At 62.2% G+C, this 11,361-nt stretch overlaps 3 protein-coding genes across 3 annotated transcripts in view; 1 reads left to right on the top strand and 2 right to left on the bottom strand.

Annotated features, from left to right (window-relative positions):
• Positions 1 to 406: 406 nt before the first annotated feature.
• Positions 407 to 4,131, bottom strand: EMIHUDRAFT_120211 (hypothetical protein; the record flags this gene model as incomplete). Its single annotated transcript, XM_005764373.1, has 5 exons — positions 407 to 625; positions 866 to 928; positions 1,059 to 1,298; positions 2,477 to 2,601; positions 3,537 to 4,131. 5 exons carry the CDS (start codon positions 4,129 to 4,131, stop codon positions 407 to 409), a joined length of 1,242 nt encoding a protein of 413 aa, XP_005764430.1.
• Positions 4,132 to 6,227: 2,096 nt separating this feature from the next.
• EMIHUDRAFT_371406 (hypothetical protein) lies at positions 6,228 to 7,269 on the bottom strand. Its single transcript, XM_005764372.1, has one exon. The coding sequence runs from the start codon at positions 7,212 to 7,214 to the stop codon at positions 6,420 to 6,422; it is 795 nt and encodes a 264-aa protein (XP_005764429.1). The 5' UTR covers positions 7,215 to 7,269; the 3' UTR covers positions 6,228 to 6,419.
• A 2,599-nt stretch (positions 7,270 to 9,868) lies between these two features.
• EMIHUDRAFT_120208 (hypothetical protein) overlaps positions 9,869 to 11,361 on the top strand; it is a gene marked incomplete at both ends in the record, with an annotated part of 2,947 nt that continues 1,454 nt past the window's right edge. The window contains 3 exons of the mRNA XM_005764371.1: positions 9,869 to 10,294; positions 10,588 to 10,708; positions 11,006 to 11,088. Of these exons, the coding sequence (XP_005764428.1) occupies positions 9,869 to 10,294; positions 10,588 to 10,708; positions 11,006 to 11,088 (630 nt within the window). The remainder of the gene's footprint in view (positions 10,295 to 10,587; positions 10,709 to 11,005; positions 11,089 to 11,361) is intronic.

Genomic DNA, 11,361 nt, shown 5'->3' with positions numbered 1-11,361 from the left:
TATCTCCCGCCTCGGCCGGGTCGATGAGCTGCCAGAGGCAAGAGTGGAGCAGGTAGTCGCGCTGCTCCTGTGCGGGAGATAGGGGGAGATAGGGGGAGATAGGGGGAGATAGGGGGAGATAGGGGGAGATAGGGGGAGATAGGGGGAGATAGGGGGAGATAGGGGGAGGTAGGGGAGATAGGGGGAGGTAGGGGGAGATAGGGGGAGACGGTGGAGCAGGTAGTCGGCTGCTCCTGTGCGGCGCGGGCGCCGCGTCGTGGGCGTGTCGTGGGCATGTCGTGGGCGTGTCGTGGGCATGTCGTGGGCGTGTCGTGGGCGTGTCGTGGCCATATCGTAGCCGTGTCGTGGGCATGTCGTGGCCACAGGAAAGGGTCGAGGAAGGGTCTAAGCAGTGTCTAGGACGGGTCTAGGAAGTGTCCAGGAGGGGGTGCTGCTCCTGCTGCCACTCGGCGTCGAGCACGCTGATGTCGACGCCGTTCTCCCGCCCCATGAAGTCCTTGAAGTGGGACCACCCCGACACCTCTCGCTCGAACTCGCGCAGCTTTGGCGCGTACAGGCTGCTGCAGAGCGGCGCCAGGTAGATGGACGCGCTCGACGGGAAGAGCGCGCCGCCCGGCTTGAGCCACTTGTCTCGGGCTGTGAGGACAGGGTCGAGTATTGCCCCGGAGAGGTGGGGAGGGGTGGGGAGAGGTGGGGAGAGGTGGGGAGAGATGGGGAGGGATGGGGAGAGGTGGGGAGAGGTGGGGAGAGGTGGGGAGAGGTGGGGAGAGGTGGGGAGAGGTGGGGAGAGGTGGGGAGAGGTGGGGAGAGGTGGGGAGAGGTGGGGAGAGATGGGGAGAGATGGGGAGATCGCGCCTGCAATGACGGGGTCTAGCATGGACTCGCGCAGCAAGAAGTAGCCCATCCACTCGGAGACAATCACGTCTACCTGCGGCCAAGAGGTGAGGCTAGGCTCCTTCTCCCTCCCCTCCCTCCCTCTCTCCCTCCCTCTCTGCTCTCTGCTCTCTTCTCTCTCTGCTCCTCCCTCTCCTCCCTCTCTGCCCTCTGCTCGCGCCCACCTGCTCCGGCAGCGTCACCTGCTCCATGTACCCCTCGAGCACCACGACCACGTCGCCGACACCGTTTGCCGCTGCGAGCCGGCGTGCGTGCTTGGCCATCGACGTCGCCTCGACAGCATACACGACGCGCGCGCCCGCCTTAGCTGCCCAGATGGCGAGGATGCCCGAGCCAGCTCCGACGTCGAGCACCGCCTTGCCCTCGAAGCAGGCGCGGTTGTTGAGGATGGCGGTGCGGTAGCCCTGGGGAGAGCAGGAGGCGGGGCTGATGGCGCGCCACGGTGTCGAGTGCGCGGGCGAGGCGGCTCTGCGTCTCGCCTCCATCCGGAGCCGGTCCTGGAGCATATCCTGCGGAACGAGGAGAGATGCGGCGGTCGAGATGCAGCGCGGTGCAAGTGAGCCGCTGCGGGGAGAGGAGAGGTGGCGGTGCGGGAAGAGGAGAGGAGGCGGTCGCCTTCTGGTGGTAGATGTACCCGTAGGAGACGAAATAGTTTGCAAAGTCGAGCGCCTTCTCGTGCTCGTTGCTCGGACCGACCCCAGCCGCGACGCTGGTGGCTGTGGCGACGCTGTCGGAGCCGAGGCTCATGGTCAGTGCCAGCCGCGAATGCTCGCACGCGAATGCTCGCACGAACGCGTCGCCGAAAGGCGCCAACTTTTTTTCCGGGCGGTTTGGTATGCTATTTGTGCGTGTGGACGCGAGATTAGCTCCGCCATTCATGGAGGCAACCGATGCGAGTCGACTGGTGTGTGTCGTCGTGGTTTCGTATCAAGAATACTCACTCACTCACACACATACAATAAATGGTGCGGGCCCAAAGGGGTGCGGGGGTATGGTCCTGACCGCCCAAGACTATACCATACCCCCAAGCAGGTCTGCCAGCAGGCGGGGGGGGGGTATAGTCTTGAGCTGGGTTGGCCGATCGTACCATACCCCGCAAAACATTGGAAACCTGGCCAGGGTCGCGCGAAAAAATAGCACCGAACAGTCAAACTAACAAGGAAGGATTTCTCTTGAAGGTTGTAAAATGCTTTTCGAACCTACGTACTAAAATTCCGTCGGCCTCGGGCTCTCGGCCTCGCTCGCGCCGCTCCGTCGCCACTTGCGCGCGCTCGTGGCGTGGGAGGCCCTCGACGCTCGAGAGACAGAGGCTCGAGCGGCCACGACCACGCACGAGCGCGGTGTCGAAACGATTAAAGCCGTACGATTAATAAAAGCGCGGGGTGGCGGCGGCGCCTCTGGGGGAGGCGGGGGCCCCCGGAGGCACCGTGCGCCGCGCCGCAGTGCGGAAACGGGGGGCCCCGGCTCCACACTAGTCTCCCCTAGCACCGACTTGATCAAGTACGGTTAAGTAGAGGGCAGATTTGGAAAGATCTCGAGGAGTACATACAGATAGACCCTCCAACCATAAGAAAACTCTAACCTGATCGGTCGTACTGACCGCCGACAGATCACTGCAGGCAGCAGACAGGCCGACGTCTGCACGCGGCCGGCCGGGCGAGAGGCTTGACACGATCCGACCCTGCGACCCTGATGCGGCTGCTCTAGCTATCAGACATGCACTGCTGACTGCTGCCACAATGTGCGACCGGTGCTGGCCCACTTGGCGGCCTTCCCGGTCAGTGGTGAGGCGCAGTTCAGAGCTGTCGATGGCGCGACGCCGCACTGGTCCCACATTGGTGACGAGACCACCACGTTTGCCGGTCCAAGAGAGAGGCACCGGCGCTGTCCTGAGAAGGTGCGTGGTCCCTCTTGACTGCCCATGCACGCGAGGCTGTTCAGTAGGCATAGCCTCGAGAGTGCCAGCAGCCGATCTGAGGCAATTTGTGACGCGCATTGCGTCAGAAGCGTGCACGCGCTGGAAGGACCTTCCTACTGCCGCACGATCAGGTTGTCACTGAATGCTGGATACTAAGGCCGCGAGCTATGCAGGTGGTCAATTGTGCAGCAGGGCACGGTCAGCAGCGCCGACAGAATGTCGCAAGGGCCAAGGCGTGAGCATGGCCGCAAGAGTACGCCGAATTCCCATGAAACAAGTGAAAAATCGCGCAAAAAAAAGAATCGGCGCCTGCGGCGGGCTGCGGGACCCCATCTCCCCCCCGCATGCGCGATGCGGGGTACCCCCTAGCGCCCTAGGGCCCCCGCCCCCCCCAGAGGGCGGCGCGCTCCATGACCATATATGTCCACAGTGCACGTCGAGAAGCGAGCGGCCGGGGCCGTGCGGCCGCGCAGCGTGTCGTGCCTCGTGGCGAAGCTCGGGGAGGGTCGCGGTCCGCGGTGCACGGTGGTCGGTGTGGCGCTGGCGGCCGCCCCCCCGAGAGAGAGACAGACACATATGTGTACAAAATTAGCATAAAAGAGACCCGGGCATGTGTGGTGTGGGTCCGCGCGCTCTCTCTCTCCCGTGCATCTGCGACGCTGCGCGTGGCCGTAACATACAACCGCCCTGCTCTAGTCCCTCTTCTCCTCGCCGGCCGGCGCACCGCCGCAGCTGTACCGCAAGACGTCGCACGCCCACATGAGCAAGTTGAGCGCGACCATCAGCAGGTGCGGCGACGGCAGCTCTGCGGCGCTCGCCTTGCACGCCGACATGTCCCCGGGGCGGAGTGTGGCGGTCGTGTCTGCGCTAAAGAAGCCGAGGGGCCCGCCGCCACTCACGCCCCCGGTGACAGAGCCCTTGCACGCGGCAATCAGAGCCTCCTGCGCCGAGACGGCGGCCGGGATCCCGATCGGAAGAATGACTCCCACCAGGATGACGGCCTCCAAAATGTCGACCGTGTGGCGGAGGCGAGAGGCGCTGCGCCAGCCGCAGATGCTCTCCAGCGCTCCCTTGCAGAGCGTGAAGACGGCGAATGGCAGCAGCAGCGTCAGCGCGAGGAATATCGGGCTGACGATGGGCGACCACTGCCGAAAGACATACCAGTCCCGCAGAAAGGCAAGCCGCGCCCGCGGAGCGTCCAGCGCCCACAAGTCGGCTGAGAGGTCGAGAAGCGCGTTCGTGGTAAAGAACACGCTAAAGACACACGAGATGGCCAGCTCGACGGGCGCGATACCAGGCTTGGGCGGAGCCTGCGTCATACAGCCAGCGAGCCAGGTCTCGGCGCGGGAGCGGTGACCGAGCCAGGGTGGAGGTGGCGAGCGCGGGTGCGGGTTGCCTACGACGTCGATTTCGCCACGGCCGAGTACGGGATTTTGCACTTCACGCTTCACGGACGTTGTGTGAACACATCATGGGGGCTCCGTATCTCATCATACATGTGCATGCACATGCACATGCACATGTGCATACATGTGCCTGTGCATGCATCTCCAGTATCTCCCGAGGCACCGCGAAAGAAATCCTGCATATCTGTGAATTTGTGTGAGCTCTGAGAGAGAGAGAGATGTTTGTTTGTTTGTTTGAGCTCTGTGTCCTGATTTGCCAACAATCTACCCAGGACTCTAGATTCTACCCAGAGGGGTGGTTGAGGGGTTGAGGGTTGAGGCCCCCCCTCAACCATCTGGTTGACGGTTGAGACCCCCCCTCAACCCTTTAGTTGAGGGTTGAGGCCTCCGGGGCCTATTCACAGGCTCGAGCGTGATCACAAGATAAACTGGAAGAGCCTGCCGCCCAAAAAATCGCTTCGCCTGCGGCGCGCTCTTGCGCTCCTCGGACCTCGAGCGCAATCCATAAGTAGGAGACGCTCACTGTCGCCATTCAGGCGCCTGATCTCTCAGCAAAGCGATGGCCTACTCGAGTACCTGGTACGAGTTCAGATGCGCGCCCGGCAGAAGACGCGTGTGATGCCGCATGCAGTGGAATGCGCACAGAGAACGGACGGCAAGAGAAGGCAAGGGAAGGAAGAGAAACGGCTGGTGAAGCTCAGCTCACGGTGTAGCATTGCGTAAGCAACCGCGGTCACTAACCATCCACGGCAAGAGTCACGTTGAATGCTGCCGCATAAAGCAACAGAGTCGCGCTTGGCGCGATGGTCTTGTCGCGGTTCACGACTTGACGTTGCACACGGTCATAGACGCAGGATCTATTTGGCGAGTCTCAAGCAGCGAAAGTAGGCGCGAGAAATCAATGTCGATCCTGGGGTCACAATTTTGGTGCACTTGGAGCACTTGGAGTGCAGTCATCAACCGCACATCCAGGGCCGGGGAGCTAAGAAGCGCACCCAGCGGGCCGGATGATTGGCATCGGGTTACGGGCTAGAGAGCCCTAGCCCCGGGGGTGCGCGTTCGCAGGGCAAGGGCCTTAAAGTAAACACGGGTCTCCGAGGGTTAGCTCCGCGCTCCAGGTTTCCCCTAGCAGCAGAACGCCCCCTCTACTCGGAGCTAGTAAACACTCGACACGGACTCGACACGGACTCGACGCCCGCCCACACCCGGCGCCTCACCACTCCGGACCCTTCTTCGTGGTCTCCCAACTTTCACTTCGGGACGTCTTCCCCCACCTCTCGGTCCTTCCTTCTGGTCGCATCCCGATAGTTGTGTGACGGGCGCGGGGCCCGACCTCCCCTCCTAGCCTTTTTCAGCCGCGGCTCCGCCCCCATCTCGTCTCCTCTGTTGGTGCTGGTTTCGTTTTCTGGTACATCACGACGACTTGCTTGGGTCTCATGTAGCTCGACGGCTCTTCGACGGCTCTTTCTGGTTGGATCAGACAGTGCTATCAGTCAAATCAAAATATCGCCAAATACCGGTCTCATACCGGTAAAGATCGAGCACTGCGTGGCCGGCGCGGTCTGGTTCACGTGCAATGAGGGTAAACGCCATCAAAATCGCGAACATGGGCCGACATGCCTCCGACATTTCTGAACCACTCCGGGATGGGCAAGCCCATTATTTCGAGTTGCGTTTCCCTTTCGCCTGCGGGTGAAGGAAAGCAGTGGTGGTGTGATCTACCTATCTCAGAGTGTAGGGGGGGGGGGGGCGATAGGGCGCAAAGTGCCATGGATGGTGAGTGGTATTCGAGTAGGCGCCGCCGCCGCCGCCCGGCGCCAGCGTGCGTATTCGTAGCGCGCTCTCCATCAATCATACGAGTAACTGTGTATAACTAGTTCGTCCGTCCGTCCCTAACGAACGCGCCCGCACTGTCTCTCTCTCACACACCCTCACTGCCGTCTTTTTGTTCCTTGTTTAGAGACATTAGAGACCTGCCCCGGGTGCTGTGGTCCGTCGTCCAGGAAGTAAAACATCAAGGAATTCCATGGAACATAATGAACACAGCTATGACGTATGACTGTAAGCCGCGGGTGGGGTGCAATGAACACGGGGACCGCAGCGGCTGGGGCTAATCTACAGAGTACAGGGCACAGAGTAATGGACACAGAGTCACAAAAGGCGGACAGGACAATGGACACAAAATCAGAAGACGGAGCTAGCTAAAAGTTGGAAAGCTTGCCCTCGAGCAGCTCGAACCACGCTGGCGCATCGAAGCTGGTCGCGAGCCACACGTTGCTGTCGGTGGATGCTTCGTACGTCGTCACGGCCGTGCTTAGGTCCACCATCGGACTGATCTGCTCAAAGTGGATTTTCGTGTGCGGGTCCTTCTGCTCGTCGCCACGCCAGATGTATGTGGCTGAGACAACATCAAAATCAAGCGTCGCAACGATGCATTCGTCGTGACTGCAGACCATCTGGCCAAGCATGTTGGGTGGGTGTTCGCACCAGTTCTCATCATGGGTAGACACCTTCTCCAAGAGCTTCTTGATTCCCTGCTTCTCGGCCTTGCCCTGGTCTGTGTCCTTGTAAATGCCTGTCTGGCCACTGAAAAGGATGCTCTGAAGACCATCACGGTCGCAGGAAGCGGTCTCAAGGGAGAAGATTCGCAGTGGCACCTTGTTCACGGCTTTCAGCTTGTCCACCCACAAAGCACGTGCCGCGGCCTCGTCAGAAACGACGTTCGTCTCGGTGAGGTCAGCGGGATTCGACGAGTCGTTCACGTCGTGAACGGGACCGTTTGCGTTTTCAATTGTTTGCGGGTCCGTCTGCTCGAGCTGCTCATTGCCGAACAAGCCACCCATGAAAACGATCTCCTTGATGCATTTCAACGTGTCTGACCCCTTGTCTCCCAGGAGACGGGTTGCCACGGCTGACTCGGGGCTGATCACCAGCAGAGTGTAGGATTCGTCCTCCTCACACTTCCAGAAATCGTCGTTCTGTTCGTTGTACGGCATGAACTTTTCCTCCGTCTCGTCCCATGGCAAGCGGGCCATGTTTACAATCTTCCCGTGCATCGTCTTGCGGTAACCGACCAACCAGGAGGGGTCAGGCTGGCAAGGCTCCTTCAGGCCGCCTGGCGCCGTGTAGCAAGTGCCGTCGGGCGGGCCCTGATGCACCTCGGTGAGATCTCCGAGCCATGAAGTCAGAAATCTGGAAAAGTCGCCCGTAAAGCTAGAGGGCATCATGCCCTGGACAGTCAAGGCCTTCTGTGGGGTGCAGCCCGCAGCGTTGAGAACCGAGAACGCACCCATGTCGTCGAAGCCCATGTCCGTCACGACGCGGACATTGGGGCCGAGGGCACAGGTAGAGGTGGAGGGCGAGAAACCGTCCTTCATGAACACGGTGTAGCCCTCCTGCTGGGCGAATTTATCCGGGACGCAACTCGTCCTCTTCCAGCACTTGCTAGGAGCGGCTGCCGTTGCAGGCTGAAACGTCACGCACTGGCAGGAAAAGTCCGCTTCGCACCGGTCCTTGCAGTCCTGCGCGGTTTCGTACTTGATCGCGGACGTGTCTGAATCCAGCTCGTAGCTCCCAGCTCCGTCGTAGGTGTTGTACGAAGGGTACGCCGTCCAGCTCCCGCGCGACAGAACGGGCGCGGCTCCTGCTTCAGCGGCCAGAATGGCCAGGATCATCGTCCGGAGGTTCATCATCGTTTCTGCGGGAGGGCCGAAGCGGGGTGTGAGCCGGAGCAGGCATGAGCAGGTGTGGCTGTGGGGTGGGCCAGTCAGACGCAGGCGGGCAGGCGGCAAGTGTGAGAGCGGTCGCGTGTGAGAGCAACGTGACAGGCAGCTGTCGCAGGCGTTGGCGGCGTGTCCGGCTAAGCGCGGAGTAGCAAGCGGGTGACCGTGGTGGGGAGAGGCGACAGATGGTTCGGGCGTGGCGTGCGATGCCGACCTGATGGTAAGGCCGAATGCTGCTGCTTGCAATCCGCGCTTGCAATCCGCGCGGGCTATCCTGGACAAGTCCCTTTTTCTGTCCTGGCAAAGTCCGCGGTAGAGCTAGCTCTATCCTTTTCGCCTTTCATCACTGAGCACTTGAGCACTGGATAGGGTCGATTCCGCATGGTACGGGACCCCTCGATCGTCTCGCCCTCCCTCAAGAACTGGTGTGTTCAATCACTCACAATTCAGGGTCACGTCCGGATACACACACGTCTCCAGGGCCCGCGCTGCCGCTAGTAGCCGTTGGAGATGTCGCGGCCAAAGATGATCGACTTGAACCAGTACATTGGGATGAGCATCATATTCCTGTACGAGAGCTGCTTCAGCAGGTAGCCGCCGCGCCACGGCGTGCGGTGGCTTCTGCCGGCCGCGTCGCCGTCGCCGCCCCGCCCTGCGATGTTTGAGATTGAGTGAGACTCAGTCTGTCGTTGAGAGACCGACGGTCTACCCCCGGTGTACTGTGGATTGGGAGGGAGCTTTGTGGCTCGTGAGAGCGCGGCCGCGCTCGCGGTCGCCCGGTCGCGCACGCAAATAAATAAATAAATAAAACGGACACCTCTACCAGGAGATGGGTAAAAAGGAACAGGTCCCCGCCCGTGCGATCTTTGTGCAGGGGGTTCTTTGTGGGTGCGTGGTCGGCGACTAGAGCCGTAGCCGGGGGTCGTCCATCCGTGATCCGACACGGGGGGGACCGTGGGACTATATCACTAGCGCCGTCTGAGCGTCTTTTCAGACTTCACCACGGGCTCACGCGAGGTATTATACACCACAACGTCGAGTTGTCAGTTGACTGTTGTGGCGTGTGGCGGCCACGACAACCTTCTTAGACTGAGACTTGTCTTAGACTGAGACAGCTCACGCTCCAGCCTCCACTGGCCGCGCTTGGGCGCGCGCAGGCCACAGCCCACACAAGACTGCCAGCGCGCTTCTCTACCCCTTCTGGCGGCATGCCATGCTAGCTCTGGGCCGTCGAGGCCACACGATCACACTGGCCCGCAAAAGTATGACGGACGGCCGGGACGCTGCCACGCCCTTCATCTCGCGTCCTGCTTCTCCTCCTCTGCCACCTTCTCAAGTCGAGGAGGGTCGTCCGCTTCCGCCGACTTGAGGTTGGGCATCGCCTCCGCCTCCGCCATCCTGTGCCGGTGGCGGTGAAGCGTGAGCACGGGCGCTACCCCACCTCCCCCTTGGCGGGCCACTATACGCGCACCCTTCCTGGAACGACTCGGCAACCTCCTTGAGGCCTGCGGACTGCTTGCCGAGATCCTTTGCGAGCCCGGCTAGGCGCTCAGGCCCGAAGAGGAAGAGCCCGGCGACCCCTATCACTCCCAGCTCGGGCCACCCCAGACCAAAGAGGCCCATCGCCGGCGCCGGGCTGCGCGAAGGCTGGAGTGCAGCGGCCGGAGGCGCGCCGAGCGGCCGCGCGGAGGCGCAGGAGCGCGGCAGTGCGGGAGACAGCGTGAAGGCGCTGGCCAGCGTGGCGAGGGAGAGAGTGACGACGAAGCGCATCACCAGATGGCTATGTCGATGGCTAATCCGAGCTGCCGCGGGGGGAAAAAGAATTTCAGCACCCACATTTAGATACGCCCGTTTTCTTTGGCCGCCCTCGCTCGCTCGGAGTGGAACGAGCACACCTGCTGCCGGGTCGTCGCGGCTTCTCGCCTGGCATGTTGGCCCTGGGGTTCGCTGCGGCAGCCGCCACCTCGGGCTCGCCGCCCAACCGCCGGAGTGGCGGGCCAGATCTGCAGAAGCTTTCCACGGCGCGAGAGCGCCTCTTCGAGGCGGAGCTGGAGCTACAAGGCGCTCTCGCGCGAGAGGCGTCGAGGCCGGGTCCGCGGCCGGTGTCCAAGGCGCTGGACCGGCTCCAGTCGGTGCTCGTTGCGGCACTCGCCAGTCCCGACGAGGACGGCCTCTGCCGCCTCCACCACGCAGTCTTGGAGCAGGACGAGGACCGGGTAAAGTGCTTGGTCGGCGCGGGCGCCCAGACAGAGGTGGCGGCGGGCGAGGCGGGCGTGCTGCCGCTGCACCTCGCGGTCCTCGCCGGCGACGGCTCGCCCGGCTGCATGCGCGAACTGCTCGCGGGCGGCGCCAAGGTGGCCCTGACCCTTACCCTAACCCTGAGCCTTACCCTGACCCTGGACCCTAACCCTGACCCTGACCCTTACCCTAACCCTTACCCGTACCTTGACCCTGGACCCTAACCCTGACCCTGACCCTTACCCTAACCCTTACCCTAACCCTTACCCTAACCCTGACCCTTACCTTGACCCTGGACCCTAACCCTAACCCTGACCCTACCCCTACCCCTACCCCTACCCCTAACCCTGACCCTACCCCTGACCCTACCCCTACCCCTACCCCTACCCCTACCCCTACCCCTAACAAGGTGGACGCGCCCGACACGAACGGCGTCACCGCGCTGCATGCCGCCTGCGGACTCAACCAGCCGCAGCTCACCTCGCTGCTGCTCGACGCCGGCGCCACGCCCGAGGCGCGAGGAGCGCACGGTGTCCCGCCGCTCCTTCAGTGCGAATTCGCAGCTAATGAGCACTTAATTAGGCGCGAGGAGCGCACGGTGTCCCGCCGCTCCTTCAGTGCGAATTAGCAGCTAATGAGCACTTAATTAGGCGCGAGGAGCGCACGGTGTCCCGCCGCTCCAGCTCGCCGGCTGGGCAAACGCGGCCGAGGCTGCGGCGGCCATGCTCTCGCACGGTGCCTCTCTCCCGCGTTGCGACGCGGCTCCGGCCGGACGTGTCCAGACAGGGCGGCGCTCCTCGCCACCGCGCGGCTCGTGTGTCGGCTAGGCGCCTCCCCCGACGCGCGTGACGAGCGGCTCCGCACCGCATGCCATGCCGCGGCCGCGCGGGACGCTTCCGAGGCGATCGAGGTGCTCCTCTCGTGCGGGTCTCTCTCTCTCTCTCTCCCTCTCTCTCCCTCTCTCTCTCCCTCTCTCCCTCTCTTTCTCTCTCTCTCTCTCTCTCTCTCTCTCTCTTTCCCTCTCTCTCTCCCTCTCTCCCTCTCTTTCCCCCTCTCTCTCCCTATCTCCATCGCTCCTCTCGACTATCTCACTCTATCTACAGACCTCTCTCTCTATACTGTCATGTACCATACACTCGGCCGACTACTGCTTCTGCGTAAAGGTATCCTCCTGTACGGTACC

The sequence above is a fragment of the Emiliania huxleyi genome (genome assembly GCF_000372725.1).
Source record: "Emiliania huxleyi CCMP1516 unplaced genomic scaffold EMIHUscaffold_594, whole genome shotgun sequence".
Classification (NCBI taxonomy): domain Eukaryota; phylum Haptophyta; order Isochrysidales; family Noelaerhabdaceae; genus Emiliania; species Emiliania huxleyi.
Note: the sequence above shows the minus strand (reverse complement) of the source record. Positions and strands in the feature narration are given on the sequence as shown.